Source organism: Carassius carassius, chromosome 28 (assembly GCF_963082965.1).
Source record: "Carassius carassius chromosome 28, fCarCar2.1, whole genome shotgun sequence".
Lineage (NCBI taxonomy): Eukaryota > Metazoa > Chordata > Actinopteri > Cypriniformes > Cyprinidae > Carassius > Carassius carassius.
This window is the reverse complement of record NC_081782.1, coordinates 15,456,695-15,484,313: the sequence shown is the minus strand read 5'-3', so window position 1 is coordinate 15,484,313 and position 27,619 is coordinate 15,456,695. Positions and strand designations below refer to the sequence as shown.

Genomic DNA, 27,619 nt, shown 5'->3' with positions numbered 1-27,619 from the left:
TTTCCTGGTACATACAAGGAAAATAAATATTAAAATGTAGTCTTTTTGATTCCCTCAACAAGTTTATATTAGAACAGGTTTAACCTGGCTTATGTTTAACAAGTAGGAGCAAGGTTTCATTATTAAGAGGCAAGCGAGTACAAACTCTCAAATCTATCAAACATTTGTAAACCTCCGTTAAGCTTCAAAGTATTGATTCGATCACTTGAGTGAACTGCAACAATTAGATTAACAGAATACAAATGATAATGTATAGGTTCCCACTGGTAGATAAGCTATGTTTAGGAGTATTTGTAAGTCACAAAGACTAGCACATGATTAACCATCATGTCAAGCTGAAAAAAACTAATGCATGACCATTAACCAAACGTACACAAGATTTGTGGAAGCTGCACTTTAATTGAAAAAGAAAGAGTTCACTAATTATTCTTACATCTTTAAATACATAAACAAACAAACAAAAAAAAGATCGGTGAAGACAACACAGAAATTATTCAGTAAAACTCAGATCTGATTGAATCGCTTTCATATTTCAAACCATCCTTAGCCAACCCCTGGACAAACTTCCTAAATGATCATATGTATATATACATAAAAGCACCGATCAACAGTGCTCGAATCGTCTCCCAGTCAGCGTTTCCTATATGTTACACTACAAATTTACAGTGATATTAATAACCCTGTCCATGACCAATAGCTAGAGGAGCGTCCAGCTACCGTTCAGTAATCCTGGACTTTTAGAGAGCAGGGTGCTTAACTTGACAAGAAGTCTGAAACATTCAGATCAGGGGCAGCCAGATCTTTACGGTCCGTGTGAAAATGATGGCATGCCATGCATAATGCAGAACACCTCCCTTCCCAAGTGCAACACCTCACAGTCACGGAGGAAGTGCTTTTCTACTCCAACAAATATCTCATTGCAAAACCCCTAAGCACAGTATCGACTAAACAGTATAACAAACCGTTCACTAATGATTACCCTCCCAATAGCCTTGGGTTGCAAACATTTCATCTACGGGAAGTTGTTCTAGACATAAAACTTAGCGAATAGTTAGTGCTCTATAATTTAGCTTACAGGTGTATTATCCACATAATATTTATTTCAAAAGTCTATACCTTCATTATACAATCCAACACCCAAGAATAATGTTGAATTAGTATTTATATTTATTTCCCCCCAATGTACTTCGTAAACTCTCCTGTTTTATTTTTTAGGCATTAATTATAAATAAATACAAACGACACGCAAGAAAGGTCTACCGGTGAATACAATTAAAGTCGAAACTAAAAGATAAAGTGTAAAACAAAGTTACTGTTACTATTTCATAACACATACTATATCAGATGCTGAGTTATACTCCGATTTGGGTCGCCGTTTGCCAGAAGACCTTTTATCAGAAGCTCCCGGTCGGAGGAAAAAAAAACAACCTAGCAGGAAAATCAAACTATAGCTTCTCAGAACACTAAATATCCAGGTCTTTCAATGCCCTTACCTACCTTAACAGATTATAAAATGTATGAGGAATCCCTTTATGGGTCAAACAGCAGCATCACTTGACATCTTAAACAAATTACGAAATGATTGCAGTATGCTCCCAGTCTTTCAACACACTTGGTTTACATCTTTGACGTCGAGTATGTTGTGGGATCGGTCCTCTGAAGAGCATCCCAGCACAGAGGGCAGAGCTTAATGGTTTGACATCAGGGAGCAACTTCATTTTGTGTTACATAAACTGCATCTGAAAAAAGGGACAATTATATGTAGGATTAAATAGACGCTTTACAACAGTGTGTTAAGTCTACAAGAAAAAGTGTTCGCGACCCATGTCGCTTCCATATCGTGATACATTTATGAATGAAACCTGGAACTGGGAAATGATTGGATAGTGAATAGTCTGTATGATAGGTTGGAGGAGAGGGGTTAAAAAATAAGAGAGTTTGATGTCAGCTGAAAAGGAGAAACGTTTTAGAGGTGTTACAGGAAAGTTGCAGGGTTTCTACTTCGTGACTTTTCCAGTTTGGGGTTACTGGATGTATAAAATCCTTTTATACAAACTGTACTCACAGAAAATGAAAAAGTGATGAAATATCTTGAAATATCTGTGCATAACTAGAAATATATTCCATATAAAAATCTCCATGACTTTTTTAAAATATATGATCAGGGCTGAATATCACCGTTTTAAAGGTGACTTCAGTCATTTATTCTTACATTATTTATTAGTGCGATTATTTAAACGTGCAAAAATAATTAATATCTGAGCACGCGTGTCTGGTTTTGTGACAAAGCAAAGGAAATCTGCGTGCGAACAGAGAGATTTGTGCTCGCGCATTATTTTAATGTGCTTTCGCGTTACAATAACGCGCTCTCGCTCCTGCTTCTGCACCGCATACACATATGTATACGCACTGCAGACGGAGTACGTGTGAACCTGTATAATGTATTACAAATCTATTTCAACACTTGAGGAAACGCTGCAATTAATGAGTTCTATGAATAATGCATGGCAAAAAAGAAAAAAAGTCCCTTGACACAGGATTTATTTATTTATATTTTTTTGCCATAAGTCTAGAAATTTTGTTACACCTTTACTATAGTGATTATTTTGACTTATGTCTGTTCTAGAGACGTTACAACTTTTTGATAAAGCTCTAATTGGTTTTCTTTTGGAAATATGTTTCAAATTCATCCTGAATGCATTTTTGACTTTAAAGCATATCTGTGTGTGTCAAAATCGTGTTTAAAATCGAAATCGCAAAATTGATCAAAGAAGTCATGATAGGTTTTTTTTTTTGTTTTTTTTTCATATCGCACAGCCCTAGTTCAATCAATAAATACAGTTAACAATCTAGCTTCTGAGTACTAAGTTATTAACCCAACAATAGCGGGGTCAGTTAATTTTTTTTGCAGTGGGTCGCGCAAATATGTGTTTGGTTGTGTGGGCCGCGAGTTGAAAAAGGATGGGGACTACTGCACTACAGAAATCTCCAGGGGTTTTTGTAATATATATTCAGGCATGAATATAACAGTTTTAATTGTGAACTAATTTATTGTTACTGTTACTTTACATATAATTAAGTAAATCATTAAAAAAATGAATTAAATGATAAATATATATTTAATACTGAAACATATTAGTAAAGAATGGTGTCAGTTTTATTTTTATAATTTATTTTTACATTTTAAACAAAATATGTGTAACAGTTTTAAAACACATTATATATATATATATATTAGTGGTGGGCATGGATACATTTTTTAAATCTAGATTAATCTCACTGTGATCTTAAAAATTAATCTAGATTAATCTAGATTAAAATGGCTCATTCGAATTCTGCCGAAGGCATTCAGAATATGTATGCTACCCAAATAAAATTGACAAACAGTAAGTCTTTGAGAAGGGGTTTATCAAGCAAGGTGGTGCATTAGAAAAGGGGCTCATCTCCTGTTTCCAAAATGCATCACAAAGTGCTTGAAAAAGCTTTAAACTAATTCTACATTGCACAAGGTGCAAACAACCTTACGCCTGTTTCACACATACTCCGTCTGCAGTGCGTATGCGTTGCATATTTTTTTACGCACCCATGTTAACGGATTCCAGTTGCGTTCCAGGAGCGTTTCGTCTGCAGCAGTGCAGCGATCGTTTACGTACCGAGTAGCGAACTGCAAACGCGTCCTGTGTGAAAGCACATCGAGTCTGTGCTGCACCACATACGTAACACACACGGACTGCATACGCACTGCAGACGGATTATGTGTGAAAAGGGCGTGAGCAGGGCCATAGCTGGGGTCAGCGGGACCCCGGTGAAGGTTGTACCAGTGGGCCCTGTTTGAAATTGTTTAATTTGTATGTTCATTTATTTTTATTTATTTGTGCTATTTACACAATGTTTACGTTTTTTTCAAGTTTGTAGGTGTCAAGGTACAGAGACCAAATAAATAAATGTAAAATAGTCTTACATGTAATCTAAAATAGTCTTCAATGTAAAAATGAAATATACAATCAAACCTACATTTATTCAGACATCTTCAACATTTCTCACATTATTACAGTTTATTTGCTATATTTATCAAAAATTATATCTGGTGTCTGAATAATTTTTGGTTTGACTGTTAAAACTACAAAGTAATTCAGTCAAGAGCAGTGAGTGATTTTCTTGGATTAACGTTACAGCAGTCAGTAGCTAAATTAGGCGCGGTCACTTTAAGAGACGATGAACGCATCCAATATGATACACATCCCATTTTTTTCCTTAACTGTTTACTTTCACTTACGAAATAACTGACAGTTTTTTTTTATTTTGTATGTATTTGTCGGCACAAGAGCAAAAATAAGCAAGCGTTCAAGCGTTTTGAGACGCTTTTCTCTGCATGAGCCCTGAACACCAGAACACCGCGGTACTGAATTGGGCTTTTTCACATCTTTTTGTTTGTTCAAACTGCGATTTGTATTTGTTCGTTCAGGTGCAGAAGGGACTTCGAGGAGAACTTCGCAGAAGAGAGCTCGGTTCAGTGTCGCTGTCCATGATACGCGACTCTCGATCTCCCTTGTGTGCACCGAACACAGCGCACGAGTAACCAGCTACTCTCTTCAGCTTTTCCGTGTCTTGTGTTTGGATGCTTTAATGTTTAAATCGACAAGTGGTAAGGCTTAAAAACATGTGAAAAAGATAAGCTTTCGTGATTATGCACAGCAGTGGCCCGTCAACTGTCCTGAGCATCTTTTTAGACTGGCCTCAGCCAGTCGGTTATATAAAATATCAAGGTGAAAGTCATCATAGCTTGTTTAGTATAAACCCAGCTCCCAACCCAACTTTGAGAATAGATTAACGGCGATATTTTTTTTATCGCCCGATAAGAGTCTCACGTTAAAGCAGCACATTAACGCCGATAACGGCCCACCACTAATATATATATATATATATATATGTGTGTGTGTGTGTATATATACAGGTGCATCTCAAAAAATATGAATATCGTAAAAAAACTTTCATATATTCTAGATTCATTACATGTAAAGTAAAACATTTTTTGTTTTAACTTTGATGATTAGAGCTTACAGCTCATGAAAGTCAAAAATCTAGTATTTCAAAATATTAGAATATTTACACAAAAGTGTTTATATTAAATGACCATTATTTTTATATATATAAATATACATACATATATATGTGCAATAATATGTGCAATCTATTTGTAGTCTACATCTAGCAAGAGGCACGAGATGAAACTGACCATGGCATGCAAGACCATCGGTGATCACAAACACATGCGGTACCTAGACAAAAGACGAAGCTCTACAAGAAATCCTTGAGAGAGAGCTGTGCAAAGGGGTCTTGTCCTGGGGCTCTGAGAGGACTCTGACTGGAAGGACTAGAGGCAGCGGAGGGCTAATACAGAGAGAACAACACAGAGAGAAAGGAAAGAACTTGGAGTGACAGGGAGAAGCACATGTGCAGGAGGAGAGGAATGATCTGCACTTTGGGAGGGAGTTCTCTGTCTTCATGGTCCATCAGAACACAATGGACCATGATTATGAAAAGTGTTAATAGAAAGCTACATTCATCACAAGAACAACGTAACATACATGAAAGGTAAGAGAGATTGTAGGGGCAGTACCTGTGCACTGGACACTGATCCGAACGGATTGGATGGCCTCATGACCGGCTGTGTGTACATCATTGTGGGCTGGGTCATCATGCTCATAGAGGGCAACTGTGAAGGCTACAAAAATCACAACCATGAAGAATCATTCAGTTATCAAAGTTAACTAAAACCATAAAAAACTACAACCTTTTTATTTGAAATAAAATCAACATTAATTAAAATAAAAAACAAAAACACATATTGCAGCTTGTTGCTGAAGCAACTTTTCTCATTTTCGTTCAGATTAACCCGATGTACTAAAATAAAACAGAAATAAATAAAAAATAAAGACCTTAAAAACAATATAAAAAGAACTAAAAGATCAAATATAAAAATCACAGAAATACTAACCATGCCATATCCCATCATTCCTGTAGGTGTTGTAGCAGGGAAAGCCATGATAGATGGAGGCTATAAAACAAAGAAAGACTAATAAGAACACTAAGTTCATATGTGATTCATTTCATTACATTTTCTCTGTTCCAAAAAATGTAATACTCCTTATTTTAGCAAAATCCCAGAATGCACTTCAGTGAGCTTGGTTAATAAAAGGCAGGCAAGGCAAGAAAAATGTCAGTAACGATTTAGACATTTCTTTCCCATACTAAGAAGGATTAATTAAAACAGTTTATGCAATTGCATTACTTTAACCAATGTTTGTGCGCTATATATTTAAGTATTGAACTGTTTAGCAACATGCTCATTTCAAAAGCTACTGAAATCAATTTTTCAGTTGAGTCGTCTGTGTAGAGCGTTTTTGTGTCTGCTGCCTACAGTATATAGTGTTCTGAATTTAACATAAGGGTTTTAGTTCACCCCAAAATTAAATTTTGTTATTAATTAATTAAAAACGCCCATGTTGTTCCAAACCCGTAAGACCTGTGTTCATCTTCAGAACACAAATTAAGATATTTTTGATGAAATCCGAGAGCTTTCTGTGCCTCCATAGACAGCCACATAACTACCACGTTTAAGGCCCAGCAAGGTAGTAAAGACATTGTTAAAATAGTCCACGTGACATCAGTGGTTCAACTTCAATTTTATCCCCAGATGATTTGATTTCAGAACACACTGCTTGCATTTTTTATTTGTCTAATAGCAATGAGGTACACATGTAGTGAATAATGCCCAGTTTTTTCTGTAACCATTTACAAGGTCGGCAAGTGTGTGATACCAAGTGTTTTAAAATCATATAATGTATTCCAGCCTTAAGAGGTAAGGATGCTTCCCTAGAAGGTAGCTGCTTATGGCCGCAGCTCACTAGGTTTTGGAACAGAGCGATTTTATCAATATAAAGTACATCTGTACCATAGAGACAGGGTTCCATGTAGTAGATGGAGCAGTTTTGGGTTGCCAGTTCATTCCACCAGTTAATTTTTTCTCTCCTGGTTGGTTCCAGTGGATATCACTGCGAAAACAAGTGACTAATATTAACACCAAATCAGAATATGAAAAATTTACATACTGAGCATCACAAAGGGCAAAATCCTTACTTTTTAGTGGTACCGTTTCCAATGCCCAGATCTATAAGTGAGAAAATATATATTTTATGAAGACTTTATGAAGAGGTACATTTAAATTTTGTAACAAAGTTGGAAAGTAAGGAGCCGTTCACAAGAGAACATGTTGCTTGTCCGTTGTTTCTCTATGTAATCATGCACTAGATAGACATCACTGACCATTGTGCTTGCACTTTCTGCAGCATCTACTTGATCAGAACTTGCGTTTTCTTCACCTAACTGGCCTGCATGTCACGTTTATATGTGCAAAAATGCATTCTTCTTTGTGAAATGGCCCCTAACAATGTAATATATCTTCCTTTTAGCATCATAATCTGACAAACACAAATTAAAACTTTTGAATAATTGACACTTACTTCCAACAAGGTTGGCCAAGGAAGAATCCAGGTCATCTGACACCAGTTTCTCTGGGAGCAGACTGGACTGATTTGAACCCGCCACAGTGGGTTTCAAAATCCCTGCTGTGACATTCACAAATAAAACAGGTGAGTATATTTATATAGCATATTTGATATACAATGGTCATTCAGTTAATTATCCATAATGAACCCAAATAAGAAACATACAGGCATAAAAGCCCAGTTTAAAATCATTTAATGCTGTCAGTTCAGAAACTTCTGATTACATGTTGATGTGTTTTCATTAGATTTTCCCTAAAATGACTTACCAGCTGTATCCAGGCTATTAGACGAGGCAGCTTTAGTACCGAAAACAGACTCAAAGTCAACACGCAGCTCCCCTGAGCTCTGTGGAGGAGGCATTTGTGGAGCTCCGTATCCTTTAAAAGGTACAAAAAGCCATTTAAAGCTTCTTACAGAAGTCACAATACAGACTAGGACACCGTCTGAAGCATACACAAGCTGAAAAAATTTAAGTTCAAGTGCTGCCAATAAGTGGACTAGAGTCCATGATCACATGTCAAAGTTAGCGGAGGGTAAACTACAGACATGCACAAGACATCCTGAAAAACTACAAGGGATAGGGATAGTTCGCCAAAATGCAAAAACTGCCATCATTTACTCACCCTTGTGTCATTCTAAACTTCTTATGTCGAGCTCCAAAAAGCACCATAAAACACAGTCAGGGTTGGTAAATGATGACAGAATTGTCATTTTTGGGAGAATTATCCCTTTAAGGATCTGATTTTGAATGGTGTTATATTCTGTTAGATCAGAAAGCATTAGAGACAAAGGGAAACATATATCTAAAAGGGGCGCAGTACCACACAAGGCAACCTCCAGCCACAGGCTCCCTACCTCTAAAAAGGCCTGCTACAGTGGAGGGCTCAGACTGGAAGGGAGAGGGGTTTGGGAGATGCTGGACCATAGACGGCTGACCAAACGAGTCTGACAGGCAGGCGGGGAGAAGGAGAAACAACACGGCGGGTGTTACAGACATAAAGACATTGGAGATTCAGAAGGGGTTAGTAAAGAGCGTATCTAAACAGCAATATTAAGACAGCCATGTGCAGAAGGCAAACAGCATCCAGCAGGGATCATCACAGGTTAGGCCCTGTACACTGCTTCAGTGCTCCTATGTTTCCAGACAGAGGGGAAACATAGGTGGGATGGTTTGCATCATGGTACCTGAGATTAAGTGCTCTATCCGCACAGTGCGTTTGTAACTGCTTGATACAGATGAACTTGAATCAATAAAGGGATTGTACTGATCTAAGGTGAAAAAGGAAAAACAATCATTCACTTATAGCTTTATAGTTTAACAACTAAACCTTTACAAAGCAAAGGTAAAGTGAAGTTAAAACTGGAATGAAATGCATGATTTTCTAGAATTAACTTTTGTTGTATAACGCTTCATTATGTTTCATAAATAATATATAAATTATTAAAATGTTTATTTGCCAGTTTTTAATGCTGGGTTTTATATTTCACTTGCTGACCTTTGATAATTATTAAAATTGCATCTTACAAAGTCTTACAGAAGATCCTGAAATATTTTCCATTTGTAATATTTCAGTAATCGCATGTGTTAACTCATTATCTTTGATAGCACTACTTTTATATATTACTTTTAAAAAGTCTGGGCTCCTTTCTTATAATTGTTTCTGAAATAAAATAATATTTTTATTCAGCAAAGGTATATTAAATTGATCAAATGTGACAGTAAATATGTTAGCAATGTTTTAAAATCTATTTCAGAAAATGCTGTTCTTTTGTACTTCCTGTTCATCAAAAATAATTCAAAAATAAATATTTCTTAAGCATCAAATTAGCATATTAGAATGATTTCAGAAGGATCAAATGACGCTGAAAATTCAGCTTTGCATTACAGGAATGTATTACATTTTTAAATATATTAAAATAGAAAACAGTTATCTTAAACTGTAATAATATTTCACAATAATACTGTATTTTTAATCAAATAAATGCAACCTTGATGAGCATGAGACTTTCAAAACATTCAAATATTCTTACAGACCCCAAACTTTTGAATGGTGGTAACTTGTTCTTTGTTCTTCAAATGTAGATATTATCCTAAATATGTTGAAAGCTGGGCAAAGTAATCTATTCAGAATGTAGTTATATCATCTTGTTTATTTGACTTTCTATACACCCAGTTAATGTTTTCAGTTGTTTTGGTCTCACACCACCTACAACCGCTTTAATTTTAGCTTTAGATCAAGATAAAAACTGTAATTAATGAAACAGCCCAACTATAACAAAGCCAAAACAAAGCTATAAGTGTACAAACATTATTTGAGGGTTATCTATAGTACAGCCATTTAGTCTCCAATTACAGACTGCATTCTTACTCAGACGCCGAGCTCAACTGTAAGAACGATGTGACCGAACTTAATCAGAGGATTCCTGATTTGACACAACGGGATACTGTGCATGCGAAACAACGAGGGACTTTCAGCGACCAGAAAAACTCAAACTAATAAAACACTTTGGATGGGTGGTTTGGAAGAAAGAAACTAAAGCGTGTTTACCACCAAAAATCTCATGACCTGATGTCCTAGAGGAGAAATGAACACCGTCTGCTGACATAACGGGTAGATGAGCACCATCAACAACAAGTTTGGTTAGGAAAGGGTTTAGGTTTGGAATGGAGTCATCTACAGCTTCAGAAGAGGAGAAAGGATCTGAGCAGGCAAAAGGAGAGAGAGAGAAAGTGTCGAACAGGAGGACATTAGAACGAGACTCAAGTTAACACAGAGAAGGCTACAGCATGCTGAATATCTGAGACGATCTCACGTAAAAGGTCTTACCTCCCCATGCCGTGGCCACAGAGGGTCCGGGCTGCATGCTTGACTGAAAGTTAGTCTGCATGTCGAAGAGGTCGCCCTCCATCTTCAGGGCACTGAGGATCAGAAAACAAAACACGTCTTAATCCCCGACTGATTTAAAGGGACAATTCACCCAAAAATGAAAATTACCACATTATTTACTCAACCAGAAGCCTAGGTGTATATGACTTTCTTCTTTCAGACAAATACAGTTGGAGTTATATTTAAAAATGTCCTGGCTCTTCCAAGCTTTATAATGGCAATGTATAGTGGTTGAGATTTTGAAGCACAAAAAAGTGCATCAATACATCATAAAAAGTGCTCCAAGCAGCTCTGGGGGATTAATAAAGGCCTTCTGAAGTGAAGCGATGCATTTGTGTAAAAATATCCATATTTAAAACTTTAAAAAACTGTAATCTCTAGCTTCCGCTAACTGTAGTATGCATGTTCACGAGAGAGTGGCGTTCCAGATGATTATGAAGAGATGAACGCAGAATCGCAGAGCAGAGAGCAAAACTAGTCATGTCATGAATTAGAAGTACAAAACGAGGATTTGTAATAAAAAATGTTGAAGGCTTTCAATAAAAGCCAAGAGGAGACTGGTTTTCCTTTGCTGTAAACAAAACATGTCCTACTGTACATCACCCACTGGAACGCCAATCTCTCGTGAACATGTATACTACAGTTAGTGGAAAATAGAGGTTACCATTTATAAAGTTTTAAATATGAAAATATTTCTTACAAAAAATAGCATTGATTAGTTTCAGAAGGCCTTTATTAACCCTCCAGAGTCATCTGAAGCAATGTTTATGATGGATGAATGCACTTTTTTGGGCTTCAAAATCCCACCCACCATTCACTGCGATTTATACAGCTTGGAAGAGCCAGGACAGTTTTAAATATAACTCCGATTGTAATCGTCTGAAAGAAAAAAAGTCATATACACCTAGGATGGCTTGAGCTGTCACACTATGAAGTGATTTGATTGGCTAACCCATTGGAGCAGCTGGGAGTGGAGAACAGGTCTATGGCAGGAGCTGTGCTGATGCATGCTGCTGTGGTGGAGACTGGAGAAGTGTCTGTCGTGGCAAACGAAGGCCTCTTGGAGAGCTCCTTCAGCCTCTGTTCCTGTTTACAAGAAGCCAAGAAACCTTTTAGACAGGAAGGAGCCATCTGATTGGCATGGAGAATAACCTACCAACCACTTTTCATTCATTAGTCTGATGTTTTGAGGATAAATTTGAAATGTGATACCAAGCTTATTCAGATAATTATTTTAACATTTATCCGCCTTAAAGAAACAGGTTAAATATTATTAAAAGATTAAATCGGATAATCTTTGCAAATTCTGGACGTCTGGCAACTTTTTGTGTTGTAAACAAAGTTGTACACTAAGCTTTTTGGTCAAAAAAACCTGTGTACTCTGACTTTTTAAAGTAGCCACCCAATCACATTAGAAGTTTTCACCAACTCTTGCCAATATTGTGTGCAATATATGCATTATATCTTTGAATGGTTTATGAGATGCAGACACATATAGAAAAGACACCCATGATTAATCTAACAAACAAACACCCATGATTAATCTATTTATATTCTAGTATTCTAAGGCCACATACACACTGTAAAGCTTATGAAGTCACAACTGTATTTAAATATGTAAGAGACTCCCCAAAATTACAGTTTTGTGTGTGTACAGAACAGAACTTGCTCTCAAAATTGCAATGAGTGACACCATTGAAAACACAGCAATGTTTTGCAATCTTGTGCATTTGGTATCTCATTACAGTGACCAAACAAAGACTTGTTACATTCAGTGATTTTAACTAAACGACTGTCGACTGATGTGTTGTTTTATGTGTTGCTTTGAAGAACACACTCTTGAAATGTTACCAAGTCTATGTATTATAGTCAAGGCTTGTTATTTGGGCTTGGCTAATAAAACAATTCAGTTTAAGGAGTTAATACATTAGGCAGGTCACTATATTTTGGTATGTATCTTACTTCCAAGATAACACATTTGGATTTAAGTGTATGTGCTTGTACTTGTTTGCTGTTTAGTTTAGTTTTTTTTATGGCAAGTGTCAAAAAACACACGTTGGTTTACAGTGATTTCTTGCACCACACATATAGAAAGGAGGCATCTCTGATATGAGTTTAAATACATCATTAACAACTAATCATTCAATTCGTTTCAGCACACATGATGTAGAATTTCTGTAAATACAGTTTTCACTACCTGAATTTTTTCAAATGTGTGCACATACAACCAGAAAACAGGAATCTATAATCAAAGAAAAATGAGCAAAAATGAACAGAAATACTGGAAATCCTTTCCTCTGGTGGGTGAAATTATTTTTGATATGTGTCCTGTTCTGTACCTTGAGAGCTTTCAATCGTGCCTGCTCCTCCTCCAGAGCTGCCTGCTTTTCCCTTTCATCCACTTTAGTGAAAGACATGCCAGTGTTGGCCAGAGATGACACAGCATTGGAGAGTGTGCTTGCCCTACAAAAGTCGGGGAGAGATAAATTGGGCTTCTGTGAGTATCAAATAGAAATTTACACCTATACAGAACTACTGCATTTGTCAAGCACAAGCTCTTATAAGTTAGAATCCATCAAGTGCTGTCAACATAATGCATCTGTTGGAACTCATTCATTTGAATTAAGCTCTGAATGTGACACATGAATGGCCCACCTGCTGGCGGCAGTGGAGTCCTTCACCTTCTTTCCTTCTAATGAAGCCAAGTGTTGCTCCAGGGCATCCAACAGACTGCTGGGGGCCTGAGGGAATGCACAAACATTTACTCAGGAATAAAGCACTGACTGCATCAAGCCTCCAATTAAAAGACAGTAAATAACTTATTTGCAATAAGAGTTGAACAGTGCAGAAGAGTGCAGAAAAGAGTCCGAAAAGTACTTACACACACGGTAAACTGAAGGTGGACAGAAGGTGGAAACATATAAAGGGAAATACAGAATATAAAGGTGGTCTTGGTCAGACATATAATGCACGAGTTTCAGATCTGCTCTTAAATAAACCTATGGTATTTGCATTGATAATAATCTGTCCTTTTCATGTGTCCATGTTTAACATTTGCCATTATGACTTAGATATTAATGTATACTAAACTGTTCCCTATCTGTCGGTCACTACGAGTTATGTCGAACGACATATGGGGTCTCACTTGGGAGGCCAATCATCTCTAAATTTAAGAGAAAACGCCAATGAAAATGGCTAGTGGATTAACACACCTGAGCCACTCCCCGAGCCACGGGTATAAATAGGGCGACAGGTGCATCCACTCATTAGATTTTTGCTTCGGAGCCGAGTAGTCGATGAGAGCAGTCACTACAAAGCCATTCATCTTTGTTTTAAAGAAGCTGTTCCTGGTCGGTGTGACGGCGCGGTACAGCGGTGTCCCTGTGACGGCGATTCCCCTGGGCGCTTCGGCTAAAAGAGACAGTTTTCTAAAAGAGCAAATCACGGGCGATTCGCGTCTTTTTCAAGATGCCGTTTCGTCCGTGTCCTTCTGGATGCGGTCGTTTCCTGTCTTCGGTGGACGGTCACGAGCGTTGTCTGCAGTGTCTGGGCGTCCAACACGCTGAGGCTGCACTCGTGGATGATTCATGCGTCTACTGTGGGCGTATGAACATGGCAGCGCTGCGATCGCCTCTCTCACTCCTCAAGGGGAGTGCAGCAGACCCCTCTGTCGCCACCCGTCCCGGTTTCTCTGGCTCGAGCAGAGGACCGCCGGCTGGCGCTCTGGGAGATCTGAGGGTTACAGTGAGAGCTTCTCCGCCGGGCCACGCCCCACGGACCTCTCACTCCTCCCGCAGCGCCTGTCTCGTGCAGCTGCCGATTGATTCTGCTGGGCCGTCTCACGGCGGTCCCAGCGTGTCTTTCGGTGCGCCGCCCAAAGATCAGATGTCGATCGCTGTATCGGGGGATGGGTTATCGACCTCTGAGGATGAGGATTCGGCGGGGCTGCCCCCCTCGGGTGTTGTCGCTGCTGCCGAATCTGACTTGGAGTTGTCGGCCATGCTTACCCGGGCAGCCGTGAGTATCGGGCTGGAGGTGACTACACCGCCCAGTCCCGAGCCCTCGCGGCTGGATGATTGGTTTCTCGGCGGGGGACGCGGCTCACAACCTCGTTCTGCTCCGGTGCCTTTCTTCCCTGAGGTGCATGAAGAGGTGACGAAGTCGTGGAGGCCCCTTTCACGGCCAGAAGCCGCTCGTCTCCCTCTTCCATCCTCACCACCCTCGATGGTGGGGCAGCCAGGGGGTACGTGGATGTTCCCCAGGTGGAGAGAGCGGTTGTGGTGCACCTGTGCCCACAAAACGCCGCCACTTGGAGGAATCGTCCGCGTCTCCCGTCCAAGGCCTGTAAACTGTCGGCCGCGCTCGCTGCCAAGGCTTACAGTGCCGCGGGCCAAGCTGCCTCCGCCCTGCATGCCATGGCTATCCTGCAGGTACACCAAGCCAAGGCGCTCAAAGCAATGCACGAGGGTGGTACTGACCCGGGGTTGATGCAGGAGCTGCGCACGGCGACTGACTTCGCCTTACGGGCTACGAAGGTCACGGCGTGGTCCCTCGGGAAGGCGATGTCCACGCTGGTGGTCCAGGAGCGGCATCTCTGGCTGAACCTGGCTGAGATGAGGGACATGGACAAGGCCCGCTTTCTCGATGCTCCCATCTCCCAGGTAGGCCTGTTCGGCGACACTGTCGAGGACTTTGCCCAGCAGTTCTCGACGGTGCAAAAGCAGACTGAGGCCATCCAACACATCTTGCCCCGACGTGTGCCTCCGGTTGCCACCATTACGTCGCGGGCAGCGCCTCAGCCTGCTCGTCGCCGTGGGCGCCCCCCTGCGTCCTCCACACCAGCTCCGCCCCGTGCTGAGAGTTCTTCGAGGCCGGCGCGTCGAGCCCCGCGCAGGAGAGCGGCGCCTCCCGTGTCACTCCCGGCTGCGAAGTCCTCAAGGAAGTCGACTAAGCGGCCCTGACACGGGCAACTCGGAGATGTGGGGAACTGCTCTTCAGGAGCTGGCGAAGACAGCGCCACTCCTTCCCCCGGAGGAGGGCCGGGTGGAAAATCTTCAGTTTATGTTTCTTTCTGTTCCGCCGCTGGTCAAACGGCCAGTGGCACCCACTTTTTCAAAAAAAGAGCAAATTCCCCTTCCTCCGAGTTGCAAGGCTCGTGGATTGACAATGAGCGACGCACAGCCTCCTCACTCTCACCCACGACGCCCCCTTTCGCCAGCGGTCGAGAAGTCGTGGTTCGAGGAGTTGTGCGATCAAAGGGACTTCGTGCAACGGGCACTGCCAGCTGTACTATTCCCTGTCCCAGGTTCCCCTGGGCACAGATGCACTGGCACACAGCTGGCCTCGGGCTTTACGCAAGTATGCGTTTCCCCCAGTGAGCCTGCTCGCACAGACACTGTGCAAGGTCAGGGAGGACGAGGAACAGGTCCTGTTGGTTGCACCTTATTGGCCCACCCGGACCTGGTTTTTGGAACTCATGCTCCTCGTGACAGCCCCTCCCTGGCGCATCCCCCTGAGGAGAGACCTTCTCTCTCAGGGGCTTGGTACCATTTGGCACCCGCGTCCAGATCTCTGGAACCTCCACGTGTGGCTTCTGGATGGGACGCGGCAGACCTAAGTGATCTGCCCCCAGCGGTGGTAGACACTATCACTCAGGCTAGAGCACCTTCTACGAGGCAGGCCTATGCTCTGAAGTGGAGTCTGTTCACGAATTGGTGTTCTTCTCACAGAGAAGACCCCCGGAGATGCCCGGTCAGAGTCGTGCTTTCTTTCCTGACTTCAGAGGGGTCCCTTTGAGCCGCTGGATTCAGTCGAGCTTAAGTTCCTGTCTCTCAAGACAGCGCTCCTGATCGCGCTCACTTCCATCAAGAGGGTCGGGGACCTCCAAGCGTTTTCGGTAAGTGAAGAGTGCCTTGTGTTCGGGCCGGCCTACTCTCACGTTGTCCTGAGACCCCGGCCTGGATACGTGCCCAAGGTTTCCACCACTCCCTTCCGAGACCAGGTGGTGAACCTGCAAGCGCTGCCCCTGGAGGAGGCAGATCCAGCCTTGGCGTCGCTGTGTCCCATAAGAGCGCTTCGCATATACGTGGACCGCACCCAGAGCTTTAGAAGCTCTGAGCAGCTCCTGGTCTGCTTTGGAGGTCAGCAGAAGGGGAAGGCTGTCTCTAAGCAGAGGTTGGCCCACTGGATAGTGGATGCCATCGCCTTGGCTTACCATTTCCAAGGCGAGCCGTGCCCCCTGGGGGCCCCCTCCTATGCACTGGCGCACGGCGCCTCTCTGGCAGACATCTGTCGAGCTGCGGGCTGGGCGACACCTAACACCTTTGCGAGGTTTTACAACCTCCGTGTGGAGCCAGTTTCTTCCCGTGTGTTGGGTAACAGGTAATTGGCGGGAAGGGCTGGCTGGGTGTCACGCTTGCTGCGCCATTCCCCCTAACACGGGGATGTGAGCACCTTTCTTCTCCCAGTAGATTTCAACGGTTGGCGTACCCTGGTCGAGCATCCTCCAGCACCCTCGGTAGTCAGACTTGGCGGAGCAGTCTGTCGCCAGGCCCAGTACTGGCGTTAGCATCCCCGGAGTTCCGGTCAGCCCCTGTACTGAGCTAGGTGTTTATATGGCTTGGTTCCCTACGGGTAATCCCATATGGGTATTCTTTCATGGTAAGGTTTCCCTCTTGGCAAACCCGTTTCTTCCCTTGACAGACCCGTTCTGTCAGTCTCTTCTGGCAGCCGTTCCATCCCTACTCCAAGGTAGGACCTGCCTCAGAGACCCTTTCCATATGTAGTACTGCCCCCTGGGTCAGTCCATATCGGTATATCCACATGTCACCTCCCTACGGGTAGGATGTGGTCTCCGTAGCGACCTTTTCCTAGGCTCGCTTCCCCATTGTCTTGCCAAAGCTGAAAGAACAAATAGGGAAGATTTGAAGCTATCTTTCTCTGAAGGTTGAAATCCCTTCCATTAACTTATGTGGGCGGAACAGCAGCGTGGCCTTCTCCAGCAGCGATGTACTCACCCTTTGGCACCAAGGTCAGTGAATTTGCGCTGGGGCTTTGGGAAGGTTACGACCTTAAGCGTAGCTTTTGTGGCACGCCAGGGCTTGTCGACAAATGCAGCGCCACAGGGTTGTGACGATGTTCAGGTTGTGGCGTTTTCCATAGGACCCCATATGTCGTTCGACATAACTCGTAGTGACCGACAGATAGGGAACGTCTCGGTTACGTACGTAACCCTCGTTCCCTGATGGAGGGAACGGAGACGTTATGTCCCCATGCCACAACCTTGAACCGTTCGCTGTTGCCGGGACACGTTCTCGGCTCCTCAGCGTAAAACCTAATGAGTGGATGCACCTGTCGCCCTATTTATACCCTCAGTGGCTCAGGTGTGTTAATCCACTAGCCAATTTTCATTGGCGTTTTCTCTTAAATTCAGAGATGATTGGCCTCCCAAGTGAGACCCCATATGTCGTTCGACATAACATCTCCGTTCCCTCCATCAGGGAACGAGGGTTACGTACGTAACCGAGACGTTCTCACTCCCAATGTGTCAAATACTGCTGCTTGGGTAAAAGCCCTGCATGTCTCTGTGTAGAATGATGCATCGACATTATTATTATAATCATGAAGCCAAACTCTCAGGAATATACTCATCATCTAAAATGTGTTTGTGCTTTAATTGTACTCTATATGAAGGTTTCTCGTACCTTTGGGGAAAAAAATGTACACTGACTTTGCCAACTGTTTGTAATGTTTTTTTTTAATTATTATTCTTTTTCTTATATAGAGACTAAATTTAGAGAAATATTTAGGAAATATTATAGAGCTGAGCATAAGCATAAAATATATATATATATATTCACTCTTAAATCATGTTAAGATTTCTATGGCCTGAAGATATTTTAAAAGAAAATAATACTTTTATTCAGCAAGGATGCATTAAACTGATCAAAAGTGACAGTAAAGAGACTGAAGACTTAATTAATGATGCTGAAAATTCAGCCTTGCCATTTTATTACTGTTTTTACTGTATTTTTTATCAAATAAATGCAGCCTTGAGAACATAAGAGTTAAAAAAAAACATTTAAAGGTCTTACTCCAGATTTTTAAAACAGTAATATATTGGCATACAGATTTTATTTAAATTACATTTACAAACTACAAAAAATGGCTCCAACGGCTCTTTCTAAGTGAGAACCTGTTGAGTCAATATACTTGTGGAAGTCATTATTCTATTATCTCTATTATTGTCATTATTATTCTGAAATCTCCACTGAGCCCATAACACCTTTATTTGCTGTAGACGGGGAAAAGCTGAGAAATCTTTAGTGACATGCGCATCCTAAAGACCTGCATGCATCTTTAAGTCAAAAATGCATTAGTGCAAATTAACGTAGTGAGAGAGAAAGCAGTTTCAGAAAATACTCAGGATAGTTAATAAAGCAGAATGAGTGCAGGAGTTAAAGTCTGAATAAAAGTGTATTCTTACCTGAGACAGGTCAGGTATGTCCCCGCGGTCTATTCCCACCTGCTGTGAGGTGTGTACAACAAATATGTTACATAGCGCTCTTTTGATGATGTTTCTTGCTAACCAGAACAACTCATGAGAATCTCACCTCTGCCACTTTGAGGAACTCCGAGATCCGTGTCATACGAGTAAGGAATTTCTTGTAAATGTCCAAACCCTCTTTGCACTGGACTTTTTTCATATCAAAATACTTTTCTGTAAGAGGTAGATGAATAGGTATGCATTACGAATCAGCACTATGCTGTTATCTATACATGTAGATTATATCAGCATTTGGTATAGATTGTAGACTTACATTTTGGCCAGAAGCGATGGTTTAAAGTTAAATTGCCTTGATTAATTTGTTTCTTAGAAACACACAGCTTTTACTTCCCATGGCGTTAATTGATAGGATGGAGTCATGTGGATTACTTGTGCATTATTGTGATGTTTCTATCAGCTGTTTGGACTTTCATTCTGGCGGCACCCATTTACTGCAGAGGATCTATTGCTAATGCTAAATTTCTCCAAATCTGTTTGGATTTGCTCTGAGGGTGAGTAGATTTTCAGCTCATTTTAATTTCTGGGTGAACTATTACTTTAAACAAATATTTTAATGTGCATCTTTCATAAAAAGTAAAGAGAATGTGTTTCCACAATAATTAGTTTACTTGTTTAGAATTGAGATGAAAGCATTCTGAAAGACCTACCCAGTAAGTTTATTATCCCTTCATTGTAAGCTGCAAAAAGTCGGATGGAGTCTTTGAAGAGAAGCATGAAGGCTGCATTGATAACCCCATTGGAAAGTTCATTGGCATTGACCTGGACAAAAAAAATTTTTTTTTTAAATATATGCAACAAAAATGCTTTGCTTCTACAGAGTATATATTCATTGCATATATGCATAAGTCATTTTTAGCAGTGAACATGCATGTATATAGATCAACCGTCAGCTCACATTGAAGTCAAGAAGGGCGTCCATCTGGTTCTGTATAATGGGGATGGTTTTAAGAAGCTTCTCTGTGTTCATGGTTCTCATCACTCCGTCCACCCTTAAGGAAAAGATTTTAAAATATAGGTCAAATGACATTAGGGGGATCAGTGCATCTTTGTATCGAGTGAACAGTTTGCTGGTCAAATGAATCACTGTTTCAGTTACATAATGCACTTAATTTAAAATTCAGCACACCAGAGAAAGCAGGAACTAGATACTACCTTAAGATTCAAAGTCATTTTATAAAATGTATTTAAAAAATATCCTACCCACGCTTTACTTTCGTGAAGTCAAATGCCACCTGTCGATATGAAACCGCTTTCTCATTCAGATATCGACTATACCTCCGAATGAATGTTGACATATCATAACCTAGGGAAATACCAATAAATATTACAGGTAAGAAATAAAGTACTTTATTTATAACAAATGATAAGGAGTAGTTGCTAAGGATCAAAGAGGAAAAGTGCTACAATCAGGAAAGGGGAATTTGAAATGTTAAATTAAAATGGTAAAAAAAGGGAATGTTAAATATTATTATAAAACAAATGACATGAATGAAAAAATAAAATAATATTATAATGGCATAACATAAAATGTTAATGTGTAAAATAAATGCTTAATTTACAAGAATTTAAATAATGCATCCAAAGATGAGCACAAAAGAAAAATGAAATTTCTGTAGAGTTTGAAATAAATGTGAAATAGTTCAATACTGTACCTTGTAGGCCACATTTGTCCAGGAAATTACTGAGATTAAATAATGTGTTCCTGGAGGCCAAGTACTGAATAAATCGCTGTAACCACAATAATACAAAAAAAGGTTTAATGCATAGAATTATTTGCAGATCTTTATTGGTGCATGGAAAAAAAATATTAAAAAGTGGACAGATCTCCCATGGTTACGCACCTCGTTCCCGTAAACCATGAGGTGATGTGTTGTGATTAGAGACTTAAAGACCACCACCCAGCTGGTGTTAGTGGTCCTCTCGAACAGAGAGTCTGCCAGCTGAGGAATGTTCACATTCATCTCATTGGTACAGTGTATCAGGTCTACAACAGAAATAGAGATTTCCATTAACTACTGAAATTAATAACCGGGTGAACAGACAAGAACTGAGTCTAAAGACTGCACTGGTATAGAGCTTAAAATGAAATAAATCAAAGGATTACCAAGCATTTCTAACATAAAAGAGAACAATAATACTCTGTGGAGAGAGCCCACATATATAAGCTTTTCTACATATCAGATGTGCTTTATTTTGGATTACGTAACAGGAATCGCACAGACCTCTACTAACTCTGCTGGTGGACTTTCTAGATGAAATGTTTACTGCATTTCTGCTAATATGCTTAGGGGAGTAAAACAGTTGTGGTGTAGACAGTGATGTAGTGCAGTTTCAGATGAGCTGCTACTTTCTGAATGAATGAGGTTGACTTCATTTGTTTGGTTGGTTGGTTGGTTTGGTGTATTAAGGCAGCTGCCTCCAGAACACTGCCAACTTTGATTCATCAAGTCACCTCTACTCTGAGAAACAAAGCCCTCGCCACAAAAGATGTCATTGTCAACGGAAATGTTCAGAATCACATCTTATCTGTTTCTACAGCTATAGCCATATCAGGCAAAAGCAGTTCATCTTTATTTTGGCGAAAAGATCCATAAGTACCCATTATTTATGTGATATATTGGTTCAACCCAAAAACTGTAAAAGCTGTATAATGTCTGTGTAATATAAAAGAAGATATTTCAGTGCAGTGTATGTGTGTTGTTGTTTTTTTGTCCAGTGTAAGTCAATAGGCACCAAAGCTGTTTTGCTACTAACATTCTTCAAATCATTGTTACTTTTTAGATGCTATTATAGTTATAATTATATTTTGAATTCCTTTTTAATTTTCTGTTTTCGTTTTCATTTTCATTTTATTTAAAGTTGCAGTAATTTTATTTGTTTATATATATATATATATATATATATACACACACACACACACATACAGAATACAGTAAAAACAGTAAAAAATGTAAATATTTTTACTATTTAAATTAACTGATTTCTTTTCGAATAGATTTTAAAATGTCATTTATTCCTGTGATTTCAAAGCTGATTTTTTTTTACATAATTACTCCAGTCACATACTCCTTCAGAAGTCATTCTGATATTCTGATTTGCTGCTCAAAAATATTTATTATTAATATTATGATGTTGAAAACAGCCAAGTAGAATTTTCTTTAGGTTTCACCGATAAATGGAAAGTTCAGAAGAACAGCATTTGTCTGAAATAGAAATCTTATGTAACATTATAAATATCTTAATCATCACTTTTGATCAATTTAAAGCATCCTTGAAAAATAAAAGTAGCTATAATTTCTTTACCAAAATAAAAATATACTGACTTTACTGGAGCTTTTGAATGATATAGTGTACAATGTTACAAAAACTTTTTATTTCAGATATATGCTCACCTTTGGATAGGTCTGCTACAACTAATCGATAAAATCGATTATTGTCGATAATGAAAATCATCGACAACGATTCTCATTATCGATTAGTCAGGTCTGCCCACAGTGCACGTCCAACTGCAGCCGGTCGCATCAAATACAGCACTGAACAACGCATTTCTATGGACAAAATGCTTCTACAAAGATTGGAGGAAACCGAATGAGCTCCTGCAGGAAAAGTATGTGATCAAAGCTGCCCAAAACATGAGAAATCTTTATTTTAAGTGTCATGCTGATGCATAGAGTAATGCGTAATGCTCTACTGTCAGAACACAGTAGAGAGGGAGACACTATTCAGCGCAAAAACATTCATTGTGCTGAAATATGTTGTTTAACATTTATACTTAGGTTTAAAAATCAACATGCAGTGAGTGTAATTTATGAGAGTAGGAACTGTGAAGGGACAGCAGCGTGTAATTGTCTGATTGTAAATATCAGACGCTTTTACAAGGATAAACAAATTACAGTAAGAGGAGACGCACTGATTAAAGTGCACACGACGTGTGTTCCTGCAAAGCATTACTGTTTTTGTCAGTACAATTTAAATAAAGAAAATACCAGTTTTAATCCGATTAATCGATGAATTCTTAAACAGCAAATCAGCATAGGGAAGTCGTGGCCTAATGGTTATCGAGTCGGACTCCCAATCGAAAGGTTGTGAGTTCGAGTCCTGGGCCGGCAGGAATTGTGGGTGGGGGGAGTGCATGTACAGTTCTCTCTCCACCTTTAATACCACGACTTAGGTGCCCTTGAGCAAGGCATCGAACCCCCAACTGCTCCCCGGGTGCCGCAGCATAAATGGCTGCCCACTGCTCTGGGTGTGTGTTCACAGTGTGTGTGTTCACTGCTCTGTGTGTGTGCATTTCGGATGGGTTAAATGCAGAGCACAAATTCTGAGTATGGGTCACCATACTTGGCCGAATGTCACTTCACTTTCATATAAAAAAATTAACAATTAAATATATTATAAATATATTATAAAATAAATTAAAAAAATATTTCACAATATTACTTATTTTGCTGTATTTTGGATCACATAAAAGCAGGCTAAGTGAGCAAAAGAGAATTCTTTAAAAAAAAAAAAAAAAAAAAATCTTACTGTTCAAAAACTTTTGACTGGTAGTAGTGTATAAGCATATTTCTATATTTTTATTTATTTCAGTTTCAGTTATTTTAGCACATCAATTTTGCCTTTATGGTCTCAGTTTTAGTTAACCATAATAACCTTTCTTTAAAATATATTATTTTATGTTCCACAGAGAAAAGACACTCATAGGGGTTTGGAATGACATGAGGGTAAGTTAATGATGGCAGAACACTGAATCTAAAGAGAAGAAACTGTAGAATAAATGTGTTCTGTTTATTTTCTTTGTGTACAACAATATTCTCGTAGCTTCATAAAATTATGGTTGAACCACTGATGTCACATTAACTATTTTAACGATGTCCTTAACTTACTACCTTTCTGGGCCTTGAATATGGTAGTTGCATTGCTGTTTCAGGGTCAGAAAGCTCTCAGATTTCATCAAAAATATCTTTATTTGTGTTCTGAAGATGAACAAAGGTCTTACATCTTTGGAACGACCTGAGGGTGAGTACTTAAAGGAACACTCCACTTATTTAAATAGGCTCATTTTCCAGCTCCCCTAGAGTTAAACAGTTAAGTTTTACCATTTTCAAATCCATTCAGCCGATCTCCAGGTCTGACTGTAGCACTTTTAGCTTAGCTTAGCATAGATCATTGAATCTGATTAGACCGTTAGCATCTCCCTCAAAAATGACCAAAGAGTTTCTATATTTTTACTATTTAAAGAGCACCTATCATGGAATTTTGAAATTTACCTTTCATGTAGTGTGTAACATAGATCTAAGTGAACAAAAACATCCTGCAAAGTTTGAAATATGACAGTGCACCGTATATAAAGTTATTGTCTTTCAAAAGTAAGAGTCGACTCTGAGTCATTTTTATGAATCGTTAGAAGACCGAAGCTTTTTCTCTGACTAGATGACGTCAACTTGTCAAGTTATTTGAATACGATACGCCCACTTATTGCGCTCCAAGACGCCAGTAAAAACTAGAAAACATCATGGCGACGAGACGCTGTGTTCTGAAGTGCGACTCAAAAGCAAACTTTTTTCATCTGCCCAAGGATGAGCATTTGAAGACTAAGTGGCTACAATTCATATATACAACTGTACCACAGAAGTATAGTCCGAGCCTTGTGCTTTGTTCACGCCATTTTGAAGACGATTGCTTTACCAACTTAAATGCAATCAAACTTGGATTCGCGAGCCGGCGAAGGATATTGAAGGAAGGTTCAGTTCCAAGTGTATTTGCATCAGCTTCCTCCTCCGTATTACAACCTGTAAGTGTTATTAATAATTGTTGCTTTTATGTTTTATGTAGCATGCTTAATGATTGTTTGGTTTGTTGTGTAAGCACCGTTTAGCTTCTAGGTCTTCAATGACAATTGTATTGAGATATGTGAATTGTTTGTCGTTGTTTTCGGAGTTTTCTTTAAGAATAGAGTCATACTTCGTAGTAACGTAACGTTACTGGTTTTTTTTTTTTTGGTAAAAACGTTATGTTTATGCATCGAGTTAACGCAAACAAAGACTGATTGTGCTTTTACAATATGAACTCTGGGCTATACTCGCTAACGTCACCTAAAGGCGGGGTTTTGAAAAGTGAATCACTAAACGAATCATTTGAGAATCGCTGTCAAAACAGGTAAAAATAAATGCATATTATAAGAAAACTAAAGTCTTTTTTGTCATTGCATGCATGCTAAACTGTTGTTGGGGACTTCTAAAACAATATTTGGAACATTTTAAATGCCATATTAGGTGCTCTTTAAAACTTGACTGTGGTTGTATTCTGTAGTTGCATTGTGTACCAACGGAAAATGAAAAGTTGCACCCATGGTATGGCAGCAAAGTTCCTTGATTATTATCGCTGAATGAGAATATAGTTCCTAGCCATATCGGCCTATAAAATTGCAACTTTTCATTTTCCGACGGTCTTAGTACACAATGTAACTACAGAAGAGTCAAGTTTTAAATAGGAAAAATATCAAAACTCTTTGGTCATTTTTGAGCAAGATGCTAATGGTCTAATCAGATTAAATGATCTATGCTAGGCTAAACTAAAAGTGCAAATGTAAACTTTTTAACTCTAGGGGAGCTGGAAAATGAGCGTACTTTCAAAAAAAGTGGAGTGTTCCTTTAATGACAGAATTGGCATATCCGTTTAAGTTTACTTGCACTGAGTAAAATGCAATGAAAGTGAATTATTATGCATAAAGGTAATTTTTAAAAGTAATTCTAAGGATGCAGAGAACAATTACCACGTTTTCCTTTTTTTAAATCCTAACTACAGTCCTGCAAACATGTCATAGCGTGTCTTATAACACTGTAATAACTAAATGAAAGAGTAGTCAGGCCTGGCTGAGACAGACGTAAATAGAGATATATTCTCAAGCCCAGACTTACTAGAATGGCACTAGACCATCACTTCTTAAAGAAGGCACACAGCATTCACTGACATCACCTGCCAGCTTGTCACCAAATGAATATGAGAATCAAATCCAAACGAACTTCTAACAATTCAAATACACCCCAAACACCTTCCTTACAATAACCCCTACACACCAGCCTTAGACAAACAATAGCACTGATTTATTTCTGCCCAATGAGCATTATAAGGAATTAACATTTAACCAGATTTACCAGCATGGCAATGCCAAAGAGGTCTACATGAGGTCATAAACTGTATTAAAATAGATTTGGATACTATAAAAGCATTATGGGATCAAACTTAATGACAATCCCATCATTCTTGCTTATATCAATATCGCAGTATTGCACATGCACAGTCCAGCTTCAATAAAGTTGAAAGTGATGCATGTCAGTTTGTCATAAATGGCCTGTGTTTCAATATTATTACACAGGTGTCTGTCTAAGCACATTAGCTTAGCACAACCAGGGCCTGCCCATTGTACAATAGCCTAAAACCGTAGCCATAACAATCAAAGCAACAGCTGTACACACGTCCATCATCGCAAATCATATTAAACACTCAGCTGGTAATACTCACAGTCCAAATGTTTCTTTTTAGGGCCCATAATTTCGTGAGTTGTTGCCTTGCACACTGTTTTGGACACAGCTGATCCAGTAACGCTGTGCTGAGCAGCAGTTATCCTGTCTGTAATGCTCTGCCCAGACATCTTCAAAGCTTTCCAGCGACCCACAATCAAATAATACGTATGAATGTTGAAATTCCCTCTGCTACTAAATAGTGTTCAAAGTTCCCGGTCGACCTCCTGCCGTACGATACGAGAACACGGAGAGACAAAGATTGCTCGGACAAGAGCCCTGCACACAGTTATCCGCTGCGCGAGACGATGAGGAATCCACAAATGATGTTAGCGAATATCTCGCGTGGAAATGTTACATTGTTACGGGTTTCACTCGCGCGTTGTAAAGGCTCGTGCCTCATCTCTCGTGTCCCGACACTAATCCCTCCGTTCAGCCGCCGCCTGTTTTATTTCTGTAAACCCGCAGGACTGAAGAACAGCGAAGGCATTCAGTGAAATGGCGGGCCTGTGCTGTTCCATGAGAGCTGGAGGAATATGGGACACTGACCGCTGATGCTGCTGCTGATCCTGGATCAGACAGACAGACGCCTTCACCATCACTAATGCGCTCTTTATTATAAAGCTTAGTAGTGACTGAGTGTCTGGAGAGCAATTCAATTCAACAGTTATATATTCCTGGATTATCAAGTGACTGGTCCTGCTCTGCACAGTTTTTTTATCTGCATGTTTTTAAGAAACATTACATTTTAGGAGTTGAAAGCAGTCCTTTCAGGTGTGTTTCTAATCTAGGGTGTTAATAAGAAGTAATTACATGTAGCCTAACTAAATCACGTAATTTAATTACAAAATAAATTTAATTGTAATCAGTTACAGTTTCGATAAAAAGTGTTAATAAATTACAGTAAGGATTACAAAGGAGGTTACATCTGACTTTTTTCACATTAATTGATTTCTTTAATAAATTTCAGTGACTGCTCTAAAATATAAGACACCGATGTTCAGGCGTTTAGGACACAGAATATTTGACTACGGTATTTAGGTTTATGCATGCTTTTTTTCCAAGGCATTGTTA

At 39.7% G+C, this 27,619-nt stretch overlaps 1 protein-coding gene across 11 annotated transcripts; it reads right to left on the bottom strand.

Moving 5' to 3' along the window:
- Window positions 1–379: 379 nt before the first annotated feature.
- LOC132108071 (phosphatidylinositol-binding clathrin assembly protein-like) lies at window positions 380–27,133 on the bottom strand. Of its 11 annotated transcripts, none has more exons than XM_059514553.1 (24): window positions 26,547–27,133; window positions 20,864–21,006; window positions 20,675–20,750; window positions 20,223–20,325; window positions 19,918–20,011; window positions 19,670–19,781; window positions 19,069–19,175; window positions 18,942–18,983; window positions 13,338–13,349; window positions 13,112–13,197; window positions 12,796–12,919; window positions 11,409–11,542; window positions 10,397–10,488; window positions 10,118–10,270; window positions 8,754–8,837; window positions 8,424–8,513; window positions 7,835–7,945; window positions 7,524–7,628; window positions 7,141–7,171; window positions 6,956–7,055; window positions 5,999–6,058; window positions 5,621–5,725; window positions 5,280–5,391; window positions 380–1,739 (listed from the first exon to the last, which is right to left on the bottom strand). In XM_059514553.1, the coding sequence occupies exons 1-23, from the start codon at window positions 26,674–26,676 to the stop codon at window positions 5,299–5,301; spliced, it is 2,187 nt and encodes a 728-aa protein (XP_059370536.1). In that variant the 5' UTR covers window positions 26,677–27,133; the 3' UTR covers window positions 380–1,739; window positions 5,280–5,298. The 11 variants fall into 11 exon arrangements, with proteins under 11 accessions (XP_059370536.1, XP_059370538.1, XP_059370537.1 ...); XM_059514555.1 differs by having other exon boundaries at window positions 10,136–10,270; XM_059514554.1 differs by lacking the exon at window positions 13,338–13,349.
- Window positions 27,134–27,619: the final 486 nt, after the last annotated feature.